The 17,082-nt window shown below is 47.3% G+C and overlaps 1 protein-coding gene across 10 annotated transcripts in view; it reads left to right on the top strand.

The window, feature by feature from the left end:
• The window catches only part of LOC135391823 (zinc finger protein 431-like), a 30,009-nt gene extending 18,503 nt beyond the window's left edge, over window positions 1-11,506 (top strand). For 9 of the 10 annotated variants that reach the window (XM_064622306.1, XM_064622312.1, XM_064622314.1 and 6 more), the window contains 2 exons: window positions 1,638-1,742; window positions 7,959-11,506. In XM_064622306.1, coding sequence (XP_064478376.1) covers window positions 1,638-1,742; window positions 7,959-9,352 — 1,499 coding nt within the window. In that variant the 3' untranslated portion in view covers window positions 9,353-11,506. Of the gene's footprint in view, window positions 1-1,637; window positions 1,743-3,036; window positions 5,603-7,958 lie in introns of those variants that run through there. The other variant, XM_064622305.1, reaches the window with a different exon arrangement.
• The last annotated feature ends 5,576 nt before the right edge of the window (window positions 11,507-17,082 follow it).

Raw genomic sequence — 17,082 nt, 5'->3', positions numbered from 1 at the left:
ATGTTTTTGTCACGGCTGGCATTTCCCGAAAAATAGGCAAGTCATAGAGTGGTGTCAAAAGCCCCAGATTGAGTTGTTGGGAGTCAGGTACCTCTGACCTTTTTTTTTTTTTTGATGTTTCATTTTTTGTTTTGAAAGATACAAGGTGACAATACGCATCCGAGACCCTCGTGTACGACGGTCCCTGATGAGACTTGTGCTGCGTGTCATGACCTGACGACCTGTCATGACCTGTCATGACGCGAGTCCACGACACTCGGCATTGTCACCCGTGGATGCAACCAACGGCTGTTAACGGCCAGCACTAACTGCTCCTTCCTGCCAAAACACTTCAAGACCTAGTCAAAAAGCTGGTCACTGTCGTCCGATTCAAATAAGCCGCATGCCCTGACCAAATCTCTCGCATCAGGGTGTATACCAACCTGGAGAAACGGGAATAATCACAGAGTTTTGACGCGACCGAAAAAGTCCGGGGATTGTCAGGGAATTTGTCAAAAAGCAGCTGATGCGAGGGAAAATCGCAGACGTGCGCTATGGCGATGCGCAGCAAATCATGAGTGTGCTGATATGTGGTTGAGTGGCCACACCGTTGCAGGCAGTTAGCCTGTACGACAAGCTCAGAGGCAGGAAACTAAGTTGGCTTAACCGGTACTCAACAAATGACCTGTTTTGTGAGGGATATGTATCAAAACATAGCAGGAGGTGGGTGCAAAGACATGGGTGCAAAAATTGTTAAGGGCACATTTAACGAAAATCAGAGCGGATGTCACAGCATGTAACGCAGATGTAACGATGTCACAGCAGCCTGAGACGGCGGAAGACCTCTGACCCCACATCGCCTTCTTAGCTACCCCAGGAATATGCGTAAGGAATTATTTAACCAGGAATAGCAAGACGTCCTTTCTGGCTGAGTTTTCCTGTGAAAATAAATAGATTTGCGCAGCCCAGGGTGTGCAAGTGGTGCAGAAACATTGGAAACGGCATTCAAGCGAAGCAGAATTTTAGTATGCCAGTCATGTATTGGGTCCCAGTAGAGCCGGTATTGACGTTTCCACTCTATTGCACAAACAAGGAAGCAGTAGTCATTATAACTCCGTGCAACTGGTGATGGGGGGGGGGGGGGGCAAATTACCGGGCCCACTACCGGTCCTCCCACTGGTGAAATATGGTGAGATGCTGCAACGCTGCTGGAAGACTCCACTAGTCACACTGACAACTGAGAGCATGCGATGTTTGCCAACTTTGTCATGCTGTGCTGTAAGCTCATAGCGTGTTTGTCCAGCATCTCTTTCCTGGTTTGTTTTCTAGTTCGTGTGACAGTGTCGTCTATCGCGTCAGTGGACCGCAGTAACTTAGTACTGACGGCGTTGCGAAAACCACGTGGTAAGAAGAAAACAATTGCTGTGGACGGTGAGAGGTTCAGGCGAGATACACGTGCACAAACACAAAAACGTGGCTTTTTATTTTGTTGCTATGCCGCAAAATATGCGAGGAAATACGGTACACTTACGGAAAGTCTACGAAAGGACTGAGATTTTCAGAAGCGATTTTCTGAATTGTGCCTTCTTTCCGAAATGCTACACAGTAAGAGTTGTGATATTTATTAAACCATTTTCTGTTCTCCATATCCTTTTCAGAAACAGCAGCCCATTCCATCAACATCAAGCAAGAGCCTCAAGATGAATTTCCCAGTTCACCCACAAACTACGAAGAGACTTCGGAGTACTGCGTTGAAACACCGGGTGAGAAACGTGTTACGGAATTATTCTGCGATGATGAAAAGTGGTCACCTGTGATTTACTCATTACAGAAACCCGAGTTGCCACACGATGTTTTCCTTTTAGCTTGACCAGTCCCTTAACATCCTGCAAATGTCTGGTTTTTACATCGGGCGAATTTTTGTCCAAGTCTGGCAACCTTGGTGTGCACACTGTGTCATGTGGAAGTTGCATGCGGTGCAGTCCTCCACCTATCCCCCGAGACCCCCACTGACTGCACGGATGTCATTAATGTAAACCAGGAGACGGTATATACACTTCCGCAGTTGCGCCTGGTTAACGTTGACAGAAACTGAGCCGTTCCTAAAGTGAGTGGATTCTCAAATCGAGGGTTAACTCCACTAGAAGTCTTGCACCAGGTTTCTAAAGGTAGAGATTGATAGAGACATGCTAGAGATAGAGACATGCTGCGTGGCAGTGTGCTCGTGCAAGTGTGTTAGTAAGTGCAGTATTGAGTTTAGGTAATGGCTATTACCGATGTTAATTATCTTGTTCATTTTTTTTTTCTGAGAGCTCTATTTCATGTGGTACGTTCCCTGAAGATCCGCAACAGCATAGTAAACGCAACTTGGAGTCAGGGTACATCCGTCACCACCACTTTGGCTTAAAGATATGCAAAAGAAATCTACGGCAAGGTTCTACATGCATCTAAAGGACGGGTACGAGTGATCTGTCCTTATGACCGTACTGTTCTGGTAACGTCCGCAAACTCTGTCCGTCTGTGTGTCCATATAGGGTAGCTGTAGTCAGAATCTCAGTAGGGCACCATACTGGATGTGGCCACTTCTCTGAACATTTCTCTAGACACCTCTCTAAAGATTTTCGTGTAAATCCCACGTGATTTATAATAGGATTTCAACCGAGCCAAATTACAAGACTGATGTTCACCCGCAGCTCCATGACAGTGGTGCCATTATCAGAAACGTAATGGAAATAAAATTGAAAGGCTCATGTCAGAAATGGGAACTGAAATGTAGGAGTAACAAAAATGTTCCCGCGCTACAAATGCTGCTACAAACAAAAGATACAAAATACAAAAAGTTCATGGGTGGAGATTGAATGAAGGGGGACAGTCTTAGCTTTTAGTGTAGTCACCGGAAGTATTACCAGTAACACAACTGCTGATGGGGGCACGTGCTTATAACTGTCAGCTCATACCCTTCAACACCATGACACTGTCCGTGCCGTGCCCTATCCAAACGCTTCAGGGTTGCTGCCTCACTGATTTCCATCCGTCTTTATTCCGTTTGCTTTTCAGAAGTCACCATGTCTCATGGTGTGAACATAAAAGAAGAACGTGTGGATATCTGTGAGGCATCGTCATCATCTCACTCCAGCACTGTTAGCTCTCAGGCTTTTGCTGATCATAAGCCCATGGTCATTGCTGGCAACCTGCTTACAGCAGATACGTCTGAACACTGTTACCCACCATCTGCACAATTAAAAGAGCATAACGAAGACGCTAAAACGCTCGAGCGACCTAGCAGCCAAGCGAACTACGAGCAGCAAAACGAGGAACAGGCCTTCCAGTGCAGCACATGTCCTGCTGTGTTCCACGATAGCTCTCGTTTAAAAGCTCATCACCTCAACGTGCACAACTCAAAGGTATTCACGTGCGACAAGTGTAGCGCGACATTTTCTCGCGCGTTCTCCCTCAGAAGACACATGAAGCTTCACGCAGGAAGAGGTTCACACACTTGCCCTTCAATGCCCGCGGAGGAGACCAGCCCGATGAATCACGTGCACACCGGTAGCGGCGAAGGGCCGTATACCGGTTCGGCCGACTCTTTGCCGCAGGGACACCAGTGTCCCACCGCATTTATCGACCTCAAGGGCCACACACGGAGAACGCACGCCAGCGAGAGGCCGTACCGTTGCGAGCTCTGCCCCGCTGCCTTCGCGGAGCACGGCACGCTCGCGCGGCACACGTCGACGCACACGTCGGAGAGAAAGTTTCAGTGCGACCTCTGTCCCGCAAGGTTTTCCGAGGGTTACAAGCTCAGGCGTCACGCGAGGACGCACACCGGCGAAAGGCCGTACAAGTGCGAGCGCTGCCCGGCCGCGTTCTCCCAGTCGTGCCATCTCAAGAAGCACGCGTGTACGCACAACGTCGGCGTTAGGTCGTACGGGTGTCAGCAGTGCCCCGCCGTGTTCACCGCGCTCCGCAGCCTCGAAGGTCACGTGCGCACGCATGACGGCGAGAAGCTGCACAGGTGTCGGCTGTGTCCAGCCAAGTTTGCCTATCTTCACTGCCTGAATAGGCACGCGCGTGTGCATACCGGCGAAAGGCAGTACAAGTGCGAGAGCTGCTCTGCCACATTCAGTGAGCCTCACCATCTGAAGGTTCACATGCATTCCCACAGCGACGAAAGGACGTTCGAGTGTTCGCTGTGTCCAGCCGCATTCAAGCACAGCAGCAACCTCAAACGTCACATGCGGGTTCACGCGCGCGAAAAGCCGGACGTGTGTACAGTTTCCGCACCCACGTTGACCGAGCTGCCAGCGCTCGAGTGTCGCGTGCAAACTGAAGCAGGAGAAGTAAAATTAGGCTAACCCCTCTCTTCTGTTTGGGCTACTGACAGCGCTAAGCTGTGTTTGCTCGATCGTAATTAGGGTTGCACGTTTTCGAAGTTCTTTTTTTTTTTTTCGCTTTCAGGCAGTGTTTTTGGAACTGTTCTATTTTCCTACAATTCTGAGCAGTATGTCGTAGAGTAGATTTTCGTTAATACGACTTCTGGTAATTAGTGTTTTCCTCTTAATTTGATCGAGTTTGAAAGTCCGGTCAAATGCCCGTATGTTTCTGTTGATAAAAACTTTGTCATTTCGAACTGTGAAACCAGTTCACATCGTATAATTTGATTGGTCCAGCCGTGTACCAAGCGTTGCACTACACACATGAACAGAAAGGTTCACCCTAAACCTTCATTAGGCGGTAGTGGCTGAATAATACCAATAATATCCATTTTGTGGCATTATCTACTTAATGGAGTTTTGAGGACTGCTCTGTTTTAGACCGTCGATGCATGCTGGCATTGCATCAGCACAGCCAATGGCAAGCAAGCCACATCGTCCTGGGTGAGGAGGGAACTACTTATTTTCCGTTTTTCTCTCTCTCTCTGTTTTTGTTTCACATTTTACCGGGCTTTCGTTTGGAATCTCTCCATGCTTTGGGGGTTGTGAATACAGCAAGCAACTATGGCAACATGGCAACATGGACCAAATTTCTGTACCTCCAGAAATTGAAATAAATAAGTAAAACATGTGGCAGATACAAAACACTGTCCATCAGCATCAAGGGAGCCATTCTCGAAGATGTTGCAAAGGGATATCTCAGATTTGATTTCATTAGTGGAAGTGGACAGCAACAACATTGAAGTATGTGGGCTGCATATGAACGCTGATGAGAGTGAGTTTCAGTGCATTGGAGGAACTCTGCGAAAATGGTACAATAAAGGAAGTTATCAAATCAAAGAGACAACACAATTGGCTTATCGTGTGTTTGGAACTGTTATCGTGAACACCTTCCAATCTACTAAAACACGCCATTGTGAGCGATGTGTCCTTCCGTGCGGAAGATGGCAGAAGCGAAACTGAAGATGATCTCGCCGTTTCGCCGAGAGTGTGGAGTGTGAGTGACCAAGTGCTGCAGACGTGGGAACCAGACATAATGCCCTGGAACTCTATTTGTCGTGTGACGATAACGCCGAGAGGGCGTTCTGGTGTTCCATCACACGAACGCTCTACGTGGCATGTTTTCAGATGCGTTTCAAGCAACAGTAGACAATTACAGGCTATTTTTGCTAATAAAAGTGACATTGACTTAATCCTTTTTTCGCCATTTCTTTAATTCGACCTTAGGATAATTTGATCAGATTTTGTGATCCTGTTAGGATTGAATTAACGAAACTTTACTGTATGTATAGACGGGTAGAAATCCAGAGAAACAGTAGGGAAGTATGAAGGGAATTGCCCCAGGACGAGAGGCGCCGATATTTTGAACAGAGACTGTTCTTCTTCTGGGCACCGTCCTCATCATTAGCATGGTATTTAAAGGGTTAGGTATGATGTGTGAAAGGTTCATGCGTATTGTGGGTCAACAGCCTGGGGAAGAAAGCGTCCGTACAGGCTCTTACGGCCGGAGTGAATGGCCACTTTGTTTTTGAGATTATGTGAATGAAGTCATCTTGGCTGATCTTGGCAGCCAAGATGACTTCACGCTTGATCGCGTGTGCATGGCATGTTTGGTTCCGTTCCCTTGCTGAGCGATGAATGCTCCAAAGTCAGTTTTAGTCATGTATTTGGGAACTTGAATGGTGTTCATCATAGCTGCAAGTATTTCTGATGACAAGGTGCACCATGTAGCTAAATTACCACACTTTGTTCAGTTTCCATGAGATATGTGCAGAAGATTGCATCTTGTTCAACTTAAAATTCGAATGCCTGCTTCTCTCACGAAATACCATTCTAAGGAAGCACAAGAAGGTATGGGTGATTCCTAATGCTATAATGTACATATCAGTGGTGCCAAACTCATCCGTGTCTGTGGGGTGCATACCACGGGCTCAAGGTAGCCTGTTTCTGGTATAAAAGACACAACACAGAACTAAAAATGGCAGAAGATGTAATTCAGCAGGGAATCATGGGCATTGCAACAAAAACACAAATTATTACTCTTTTTTTCTCTCTCTCTACATTCCAGAAACGTAAGGTTTCTGAGCCACGACAGTGTAGTTGCGGGGACAGACGACGCACAGAATTAAATGCAGATCCCGTACCATGAAAACCGCCACCCCAAACATGCTGCCCTTCCCCCCCCTCGAAAAAATCCTTGCGGCAGCTATCGTTGTGACCGTCACTTCGACTTATTCGGGTTGATCACAGAAAACATGTGCTCACAGATGTATATTGTGCTGAAGATGGATAGGATTCTCTGCGACAACATACATATCTTCGGACACTTTCAGCCAACTTAGTAGAGAAATAAAGCTGCACCAACTGCAGCTAACTGGTTCGTCGTCTGTACGTTCCAGACGTCCATTTGTCGTCCCCACCGTCGTCTGTAGCGTCTGGTTCGTCGTCTGTAGCCAGTTTGTAGGTCTTCAGGAACGTTGCCCACAGCTGCAGAAAACGGTGTATCAGAGAGTTCAAAATCTGTTTCATGAACTCGAAGAACTTTGTTCAAGTTCACTAGAGAGATCACCAAGCCTGCAGCTGAATTTTTCCATGTCCGGTGGCATTGAAGGCACCAGTGGCATAACCAGAAGAATATTGTGGTATTGGTTGTATGGGAACTACTAAAGGTCCCATTTTGGGTGGCGGTTTTGAACACCCGGGACCCCCCCACCCGCCAAGGCACTGACATTTTGAACCAATGTTGCCAGTTGGGCATGTAGGGTTTGCTCAGAAATTTCAGTAGCAATGTACCTGTGGAATCAATCAAGTAAAAATCAGATGCAGGGGCAGGTTTAGAGACTCTACAAGTGGCTCCAGTTTTCTATCACCCATCGGCACAAGATAAACTGCATGAGTACAGAGCCCAGTTGTAGTGCCACAACTGTTTATGAAGATTGGACCAAATATTTTTTCACATTTTTTGCTCGAGGGACCACGCAGGCAGCACGGCAACCTCAGACAAGCCGCCACTTTGGCACCCCAGGTGTATATTGTTCGTTGTCAGCATTCTGTACATATCTGATGTCACATTACTGTTTTGGTAAAGTCTGGATGCTGTGCCCACCTCATACGGAGTTGGTAGCCAGAATTTCAGTAGTGCCCTCTACTGGATGAGGACACTTCTCTACAGATTTTCATGTGAATCTCACATTATGTAGGATTTCACACAGGCCAAAACACTTGTGCATGCTGCAGGGGCTGAGATGCAGTACTTTGTCAAAAATTTTAAGGATGAACTTATGCTCACCTGCAGCTTCATGACAGCAGTGCCATTATCACAAACGTAACGGAAATGAAAGTGCGAGCCTTGTGTCAGAAATGCTTTCAGTGTAGGTATTCGAGTAACACAAATGCCGATTGGGGCACGTGTTTAGAGGGCTTTGTGTCATACGCTCTCAGCTCATATTCTTCAACATCATGGCACTGTTCCTTATAGTTCCCTTTCCAAACACTTTGGGGTTGCACCCTTGCTGATTTCGATCCATCTTCGTTCCTTTTGCTTTTCAGAAGTCACCATATATGATGGTGTCAACATTAAAGAAGAACTTGTGGATTTCTGTGAGCCATCAGCATCTTCCCAGTGCAGCACCGTTGGTTCAGGGGTTTTCGTTGATCATAAGCCCATGGTCACTTCTGGCAACCTGCTTACAGCAGTCACGTCGGACCATTGTCACGGATCATCCATGCAGTTACTGGAACATAACGAAGAGGCTAAAGCACTCGGAGAACCCAGCCACCATGTGAACTATAAGGAGCAAGAACAGGAACAAGCCTTCCAGTACGGCACACATCCCGCTACGTCTCACGACATCTCCCTTTTAAAAGATCGCCACCTCAACGTGCACAACACCGAGGTATTCAGGTGCGACATCTGCGATGCAGTATGTTACGACCCATTTTCCCTGAGAGAACACATCAAGCTCCACACAGGAGGAGGATCGCGCAACTGCGAGACGTCCCCTTCGATGTTCGCGGAGAAGGCCAGTCCGATGAGTCGCTTGCACGCCCATAATGGTGGCGAAGGGCCGCGCACGTCTTCGTCCGAATCATCCCACAGGTGTCACCAGTGTCCCGCCGCATTCCGGGACCTCCACAGCCTCGGGAAGCACATGCGAGCTCACGTGGGCAAGCCGTACAAGTGTGAACAGTGTCCGGCTTCCTGCGACGACCCGCGCACCCTCTTGCACCACATGAAGGCGCACGGCGAGGTAAAGCCGTACAGGTGCGTGCTCTGCCCGGCCTCGTTTGCCGCACTGAGCAACCTCAAACGCCACATGAGCAGCGTGCACACCAAGGAGAGGCCGTACCACTGCGAGCTGTGCCCCGCCACCTTCGCGGAGCGCAGCATGCTCAGGCGGCACCAGTTGACGCACACGGGGGAGAAGAACTTCCAGTGCGAGCTCTGTCCCGCCAGTTTCGCCGAGGCTCACAAACTCAAGCGTCACATGATGACGCACACCGGCGAAAGGCCGTACAAGTGCCAGCGGTGCCCGGCCGCGTTCTCCCAGCACTGCCACCTCAAGAACCACGCGTGCGCGCAGGAGGGCGGCAAGCCGTACAAGTGCACCGTGTGTCCTGCCACGTTCAACGTGCTTCGCAACCTCGAAGCCCATATGCGCATACACAACGGTGCGGAGCTGCACAAGTGCGAGCTGTGTCCTGCGAAATTCGCTTATCTCCACTACTTGCACTGGCACATGCATTCCCACGGGGACAAAAAGACCTTCAAGTGTTCGTCGTGTCCTGCTGCGTTCAAGCACTACACCAACCTCGAACGTCACGTGCGGAATCACGCGTGCGAAAGGACGGACGAGTGTGCGGTTTCCGCTCCTACGTTGACTGAGCCACAAGCACTCGAGTGTCACGTGAAAACTGACACGGATGAAGGAAAATTGGGCTAGATCCCCCTCTCTTTTTGAGGCCCGTGACAGTATGTGCCGCATTGAGCAGTTATCACTGGGGGTATACTGGGGGATTGCAATGTGCTGCACTAGTACCCAGGGTGTCTACCAACCTGGAAAACCTGGAATTGTCTCGGAATTTTGATGCAACTGGAACATTAGGGGGACCTCCTGGGAAGTTTTCAAAAAGCACCTGAATTCAGGGGGAAAATTGCAGACAGGTGTCGTTACGATATACAGCTAATGGCTGGTCAGCATGGTTGAGAGGAGGGCTCCAGAGTGAACCGAAAACAGGAAAAAAAAAAAAAAAGAGAAGAAGAAAAACAAGATGTTATTTTTGGCAAGCCAAAGTGGAACAGAAACGTAAACTATTTTTCTGTTCTGGAGGGATACAGCAAAAAGTTTTCGGTGTTTGGTTCAAGCGCAAAATTGAATTATGTACTACTTTGACCTCGAGAGCATGTAACACAGGAGCTCAAGTGCACAGTACATGGCATCCATCGGTGTTTAGGTGGCAATTCATCCTCTCAGATCAAAGGTCTAATCTCTACGCGAAAATAGTGGACACTGTACATTGTAGCTACTTGTGCACAAACCTCACATCACAATCAATGTACCAGAGTACAAGACAGTAGAGCATTGCACAGGCCCGGGCTTACCCGAAAGCCGGGCTTTGCATTTTTTATGCGGGCCTGGGCTGGGCTTCAGCCATCGAGCCCGGGTCGGGTACGGGCTTGACAACGCCGGCCATGGTGGGGTATGTATGCGAACATATTTCACAAGACTGGACAGCTTAATTTTCGTGTCAGGTTGTTTTTTCTATTGGGTATGGGATATCATGGTATTCTGATAACTATCACTTTTCTATATGTGATCATGCTTATTTCGTGTAATGGGTCTGGATTTCACACATGCACTCATACACATTTGGGGACGATTGGTGTGGCGGGCGCGCTGAGAGTCCGGCACAAGGATTACTTAGGTTAGGGGTGGGGATTTCGTTCCCGTGAAAGTCCGGCACGAGGGCCAGTTAGGTGTTCTGACATATTTCGTTCGCGTGAGAGTTCGAGAAAGGGGAACTAATACCGGTGCATGCGCAATAGAGCGGAAATGAGCCTCTCTTGAACCGCAAGGCACATACATACCGCCCACGCGCCGCTGTTTTCCCAAGCAAGGAAGCACCAAGCACAGAGCAGCTTGATGGCAGAGAAACACAGCCACTCTGTTTGAGTGTGCCTCCTCACTCTTTACCAATTAGCTGCGCCCTTTTCCTTGCTGCGCTGTGATCTTTAGTAAATCTAAATACGCCTCCCGGCCTGGAGAACACAGAGCAGAGGCGGGCTGTTGACCGGGGCTGGAAATCGATAGAAGACGTTGGGCCCGGGCCGGGTGCGGGCCGTAGCAGCCAGGCCTGGGCTGGGCACGGGCCTGAAAATTAGGCCCGTGCAGTGCTCTACAAGACGGGCTCATTGTTTTTCTCTAAGCCACGTGGTGGGTTATTTTTGCTGCAGATAATTCTCCTTACACCAAGTGGAACTGGACCAGTCTAGAACTACTATGTTTTTACTCCAGAGCAAAACCGGAATGGAACCGAAATGAACACCAGAATGAGGATACGTTCCGGATTTAACACCAGGTGATTGAGAGGCAATGCAGCAGCAACGTTGCTGCAAGTAACAGTTCGCCGACACGATACGCTCAGAGGCAGTAAAGTTATACGTGTTATTTAACAAAAAATTAAAATAAATTAGGCATAGTGCGACGTCTCCCTACACTAGTAAAAGAAAATGTAGTAGAAAAGAAAAGAAAGGAAAAGAAGGAAAAGAAAATGTAGAAAAGAAAAAGTGAAAGAAAATGGTTCTCCTAAACAGTAAGGATAAACATGTATTTGTATTATGTTTGCTTGAATAATTCATTACAACAAATAAATAAGAATAAACAATGATGACCCGTTTTATGAGTTGTCTGTATGACAACTTAGGAGCATGCACCAAGTGTGACTCTTGTTTTGGTCAGGGAATTTGCTTGAAATAATTGGTGAAAACCTGAAGTAGTTTGGGGAATTTGAAGGGTACAGTTGATAGACACCCTGAGTATCGCTGCTTCCTCTTTTTCTCTGCAGCATCATGATGCAATAAAAAGAGCGTGACCCTATGTGAGCATGTGACTATTTTTCTGTGTGGTATAATATTGTTGTTTATCGTGTACTGCCTTGCGGAGCTGCTAGCCCCTAGCCCAGGGAAAAACTTTCCTTTGGGTGTAGGAAAAAATGGTCGCTGGTTGTGTGGGTAGAAAAAAATTGTCCCGCAGGCGCCTGCACGGCATTTAGCTCATGAAACGCATCACTGCCGGCGGAGTGTTGTTATTCGCTTTCCCAGTTTGTTGAGGGAAATGTAGGTTTGTTCTTTTTGCAGCCGTTCATGGATAATGAAATCTGTACACACCATTCAATGAGTTACATAAAAGCGTGTTACTTGCTCGCTACCTATATCGTTTGCTGGATGCTGGTATTTTCTACTGTTCATCAGACACACTCCCCTGCATCTGGATAATAAAAGGATATGGATAATAAAAGCTTTGCACCGACCCATCCATTGCTTCATTGCCCATACAACTCCACTTCTGCTGAAGATACGGTTCACCGACGTAGGAAGTATGAGCACTTGTACTGAGCAGAAAGTACTGCAAAAGCTTTGTCTGCCCAACAATAGGAAAATACTAGCGTCCAGGTTGAGTTGGGAACTACATCCTACGACACCTACGTACAGAGAGCATGAAATCAGAGCCCCAGAATAGTATGCTCAATTTAAAGAGTTTGTGTTTTATTTCATTGGTAGAGATACAGAATGTAACGTGCCATTTTGCTCACTTCTCTGTAATACTTCCGTTTATGAAAGAACGCTTGTAACATTTCTCCAGCTTATCTGCCAGAAATACGCAATAGGGATATATAACAGGACCTCGTAGAATCGCTCTCTAATCTTGTCGTGTTGTGTGTACTCCGCAAAATAAAAAGAGGGAGAGGAACAGAAAGAACAGGCACAGCTGCCACTATACAAGCGCTGCAGCGAATGTAACCCCTCTTATGTTCCTCATTGAATGGCGGTCAGCTTTTATTGTTCGTTAGCAACTTAACATTAACGGACACACGCTATCACGCTACGAGAGACCATCTTTTCTGGACAATTTTTTACGGAACCCCATTCCTTTGTAACGCTTTTATCGGTGGGTCAGCAGGATTGAAGTTCATGTGGAACCTTCCATCAAACTTTGTTGGAGGGTTCCACTGGACTGCGCATGTTCTGTTTTCGTTGTCTGGACAGTAGTCCTGTTTCTTTTGTTTTGTTTTTTTCCCATTAAACGTTCACTTTACACAGGTCGCGGACTCCTCCTTTTCCCACACTCTATTTTTGCAGGACTCTCCAAAAACTGTACAACGATATGATTTGATTGAATAGTGTTGTGCCATGGTTTTAGTATATAGTATACCCTGCAAAACAACAATGATGGTAAATGTACAGGCAGGGCCAGCACGAGAGGGAAGGAGGGGGAGCAGCTGGCGATGGCGGAACCCAGGTCTCTTTAGGGGCCCGGCAGACCGAAGTCCCAACGGTTGCTAGCACAAGGAGATTTGAGGATAGGGCCCGGGGCGCGTACATTTACCATCATTGTCGGGGCCCATAATTTGTCGTGTCGGCCCTGGTTACAACTCGGCAAGGAACTCAACCTCAAGCAGGGGTGCATCCAGACCCTCGCTCTGGGTAAGGAGAACTAATGTTTAACCCATGTTTTGGTGTGGGGTGGGGAGCAATAGCCCAACTGCATCCCACTGACCTCAAGAAGTGATCAACTGCCACTTTCAGATTTTAGAATCTAATTACAGGAGTACAGATGTGATCATCTTTGTGATCCAATGAAAATCTGCAGTCAAACTTTGTATCGCGTTTTTTTTTCATTGCTGCATCAGAATTTCCACAATTTCTGCTATTAGCCAACTTGCACTCATGGATTGGATTGGATTTGATATGGCGGAATGTTGTGGTGCGGGGGGGGAGCTTCGTGGGAAACTGTACTGACATGGCCTTCTGCGCATGGGTGCATGGTGGAACTTCTTGCCACGGTGGGCAACGTCGCCTGTGTCGACCTGATAGAGAACTTTGCTGACATTTGTCTTAAAGCATCTGAGAAAAACCCATAAAAAACACGCGGGCAACACAGTCACCGCCCAGGTTTGGACCCGGATCACCTCCCACTTTTGGTGTGGAATGCCTGGGGGCGATCGCCTCCTCCAAAACTTTGGGCTGAGCATTCGTTTTCCCGGTCTTCCCAGCTGTGTTTACGGGCTTTGACAAAGAACCCTACCCCCCAAGTGATAGGGTGTGGCGGGATCTGCCCCTGGGAATGCCATCATGTCATAGGCTAGTCGCTGGGACTAGGCCACAGGAACAGGTAGCGTGTCAGCTGTGTTACCCGCGCGATTTTCGGATTTGCGGGTAGAAAATGTAACTTGATGCAGGTAACACGTGGGTACGCGTTTCTCCTGCAGGTCGTGCAGGTACCCGCATCGCATTCATGGTAGTCCGGTGCCGCATGAGAATGTATTTTCTTCGTTGCATTTGTACACAGTGTTTCCCTGCATTGAGCGCGCGTTCTGATAGCCCATAAAGCGTTTTCGCGAAATGGAGGTGAACCGCCGGACAGTTTTATAATAATTTTAACTATAATTTGATGAACATTTTTCTCAGTAGTTATATTTGTGCACATCGATACACCAAGAGTGCAATTTCACGTGCACAGATGCTTTCGTGCTTTTTTAAAAATGTTCTATGCTGCTCGGCTGCACTCCCATACGTATAGTGCGGGTTTTATAGTCACGCCCACAGAACCCGCGACTGCGGGTAGTTCTGTCAAAACTCGCGCGTGTACGGCCGAGATTTACGTGCCCGCGCAGACCTCTAATTATGCCAACAGCGTCTAACAGAAAACAGCAATGAATAGCGTCTCCGGAGAGGACAAATGACAACGTGCGCCCGCAACGTGGAGGGGGCCGCGCTGAAAGATGAAAGTCACTGAAAAGGTTAGCCAGCTGTAGGGATCGAACCCACATCTTCTGGATTGCCCCCCGCTGTCTTGTCCCGCCCCCTTGCCGGCCGGCGCTCCTTTCGTCGCGCTGGAGGAGGGGGGGGGGGGGGCATGAGACGGTTTCAGAAAATCCCATTGCTCCTTGCGCACGCGTTGCGTTCTAGGAGATGACGAAGGGATCACTGTCCTTCACGTTTCGTTCTCGCTGACCTTGACTCCTCGTGGACAATCGGTCGAGAGAGAAGGAACCGAAACATCCCTTCTCCCCCTTTGTTATCAGAAAGTTCCCATAATTCAAAGCCGCGCTAAGCTCTCTGGGATTTTCTGAAGTCGTCTATTGGATTGCTCCCCCTTGCTCACCCGTATAGACGCCGGTCCTGACCGGGGTGTCGAACCGAAACGTTTTTCGTTCCGGTTTTCGTTCCGGTTACATCATAAACGATCCGGTACCGGTTCTGCTCCGGAGCAAAAAAATAACGGTTCATACCGGTTTTTAACCGGTTCCGCTTCTGCTGGGAATATTCATCCCCACAAAAAAAACTCAATGTTACAAAATGTAAACCCGTTTATTCCGCACACATGGTTTTTAATATTAATAGACAGCTGTGAAATTGGTAGCTCCTGGTTCCTGTAGGTTCCTGTCTGTTCAAATGGGCTTTCTCCTTTCTTGAAGCACATATGTTACAAACGGACTTGTTTGTCGTGACGTCATACGTAAAGTACTTCTTGCTGGATTGGCAGCGCTCGCGTCCCATCCGAATGTCTGTTCCTACTGTCTAGCCAGCAAGCACCACCGCACGAGTAGGACGCAAATCGAGGAACACCTTCCCTCACAAACGCGCTCAATGGCTCCGTTTTATTTTCTTCGTCCTGTCCACAAAAGAGTTGCCACTTCGCACGGGCTTGTATTCAACTTAGCTGCTCTCAAACAACCCAGGGAACACATGGTAGTCAACTAGACGTCCAGACCTGTTCTAGCCCTAGACTTTAGGGATAGTGCCCAAACTAGACGTTGACTAGACGTCTAAAAGTCTTACCATTATTTAGACGTCTAAAATTAGTGATTTACTAGACATCTTGTAGACATTTAGTAATTGACGTCTAATTGTAGACGTCTTGTAGCTGGCCTTGTATGTACCACATATTAGAAATCATCAAGATTTTTGTTTTATTAGCTTTTTAAGAGGTGTGAACACATCCACACATCAAATACAGTCACTATATTATAAGAGGTGGTTCTAAGCTTAGCTTTCAGGCTTACAAAACTAAAGTTCAATTGTTACAAAACATATGCAGGAAACTGAATTACTTGATGGCAGAGTTAACATAATTGTGGTGTTCAAGTTGTCCGTGAACCGGCCCTGGTGAGTGAGTCTGTTCGCCTTCTGATCCTGAGATCGCTGGTTCGAACCCGGCCAAAAACAGCAGCAACTTAGTGCCAGGATACAGGTTGCTTAGACATGCCATCTTCCACAAGGGACATTAAATACGGTGTGTTGTGTGGTGAGCTTTCATTGCACATTTAAGGACACTCAGGTGGGCAATCCACAGACCAACTGCTGTGGTGTCGCTCATGATCTCAGTTGTCTCGCAATGTAAACCCCAATTGTTATTAAGTCTTCCATGCTGGTATTTGTCCACAAGAGTCGTCACAAGAAATCTAAAAAATGTAGCCAAATGCAGAAAGAGAACTGGAATTAGGAGGGCCATCCAAAAATAAGTTTCCCGATATTTGTTATTCAAAGGAAACACCACTAGGACAAACTGAATGGTGTAGTAGTTGGGTGTGACATCCCGGCACTGCAGATGTTGGTTAATGAAGTGCCGTTCACCTAATGTGTCAGGCATTCAAGCATGGATGTAATATTTCCGAGTACGTCTGACTATCCTAGTACGGAAGAGTTATCCTATTTTTCGTTAAAGAATAAAAGAGTGAAATCGTACTTTAGAGAATATCCACTGACAGTTAACACCGGTTAATCAAAACACTTTACAGGCATTGAAATGGTGTGTCCTCTATACAGGGTCGTGAAAATCTGCACAATGAACAGTACAGTGGGAGATCAGCTATAACACCACGAAACGACGTTTCTTTTCTGAAATTCCGAGAATTGTTAACGGAGACTGGCGGGTCACTGGTACTGCACTCTGATACTAATGAGAACAAATTTCCTTCAGCATGGTCAACGAAAGTTATGCGAGATGGGGGCCACATTTGCTCGGTAACGTTTGTAAAGAGCAACGAATGAATGCAGCTTGCATTTTCCTTCAATGGTATCAAGACAATTTTACTTAATAAAACCTGGATGCAATGACAATTTTTATTAATGAAACCTGGATGCATTATGCAAGTGCTGAGACAAAATACCATAGGAAGTCATGGTGGGTGCCCGGTGAAAGCATTCTGAAGGAGGTCAAACTCGCGTTTTCGTCTGGAAAGGCTATGCCGACGATGTTTTAGGACTATCATTGTGTACAACTTGTAGATTATCTCACATGCACAATGACAGTAAATGCAGATGTACTGCGAGATCCTGGGAAAGCGTCAAACTACGATGAAACCAAAACGCACAGGACTTGGAAGGGTGTAGTACAACCACGTCAACGCTGTCTGCACTTGTCTTGAAAGACTCGGGATTTGTTCCAGA

Source organism: Ornithodoros turicata, chromosome 4 (assembly GCF_037126465.1).
Source record: "Ornithodoros turicata isolate Travis chromosome 4, ASM3712646v1, whole genome shotgun sequence".
Taxonomy (NCBI): Eukaryota; Metazoa; Arthropoda; class Arachnida; order Ixodida; family Argasidae; genus Ornithodoros; species Ornithodoros turicata.
This window is presented reverse-complemented; position numbering and strand designations above follow the sequence as displayed.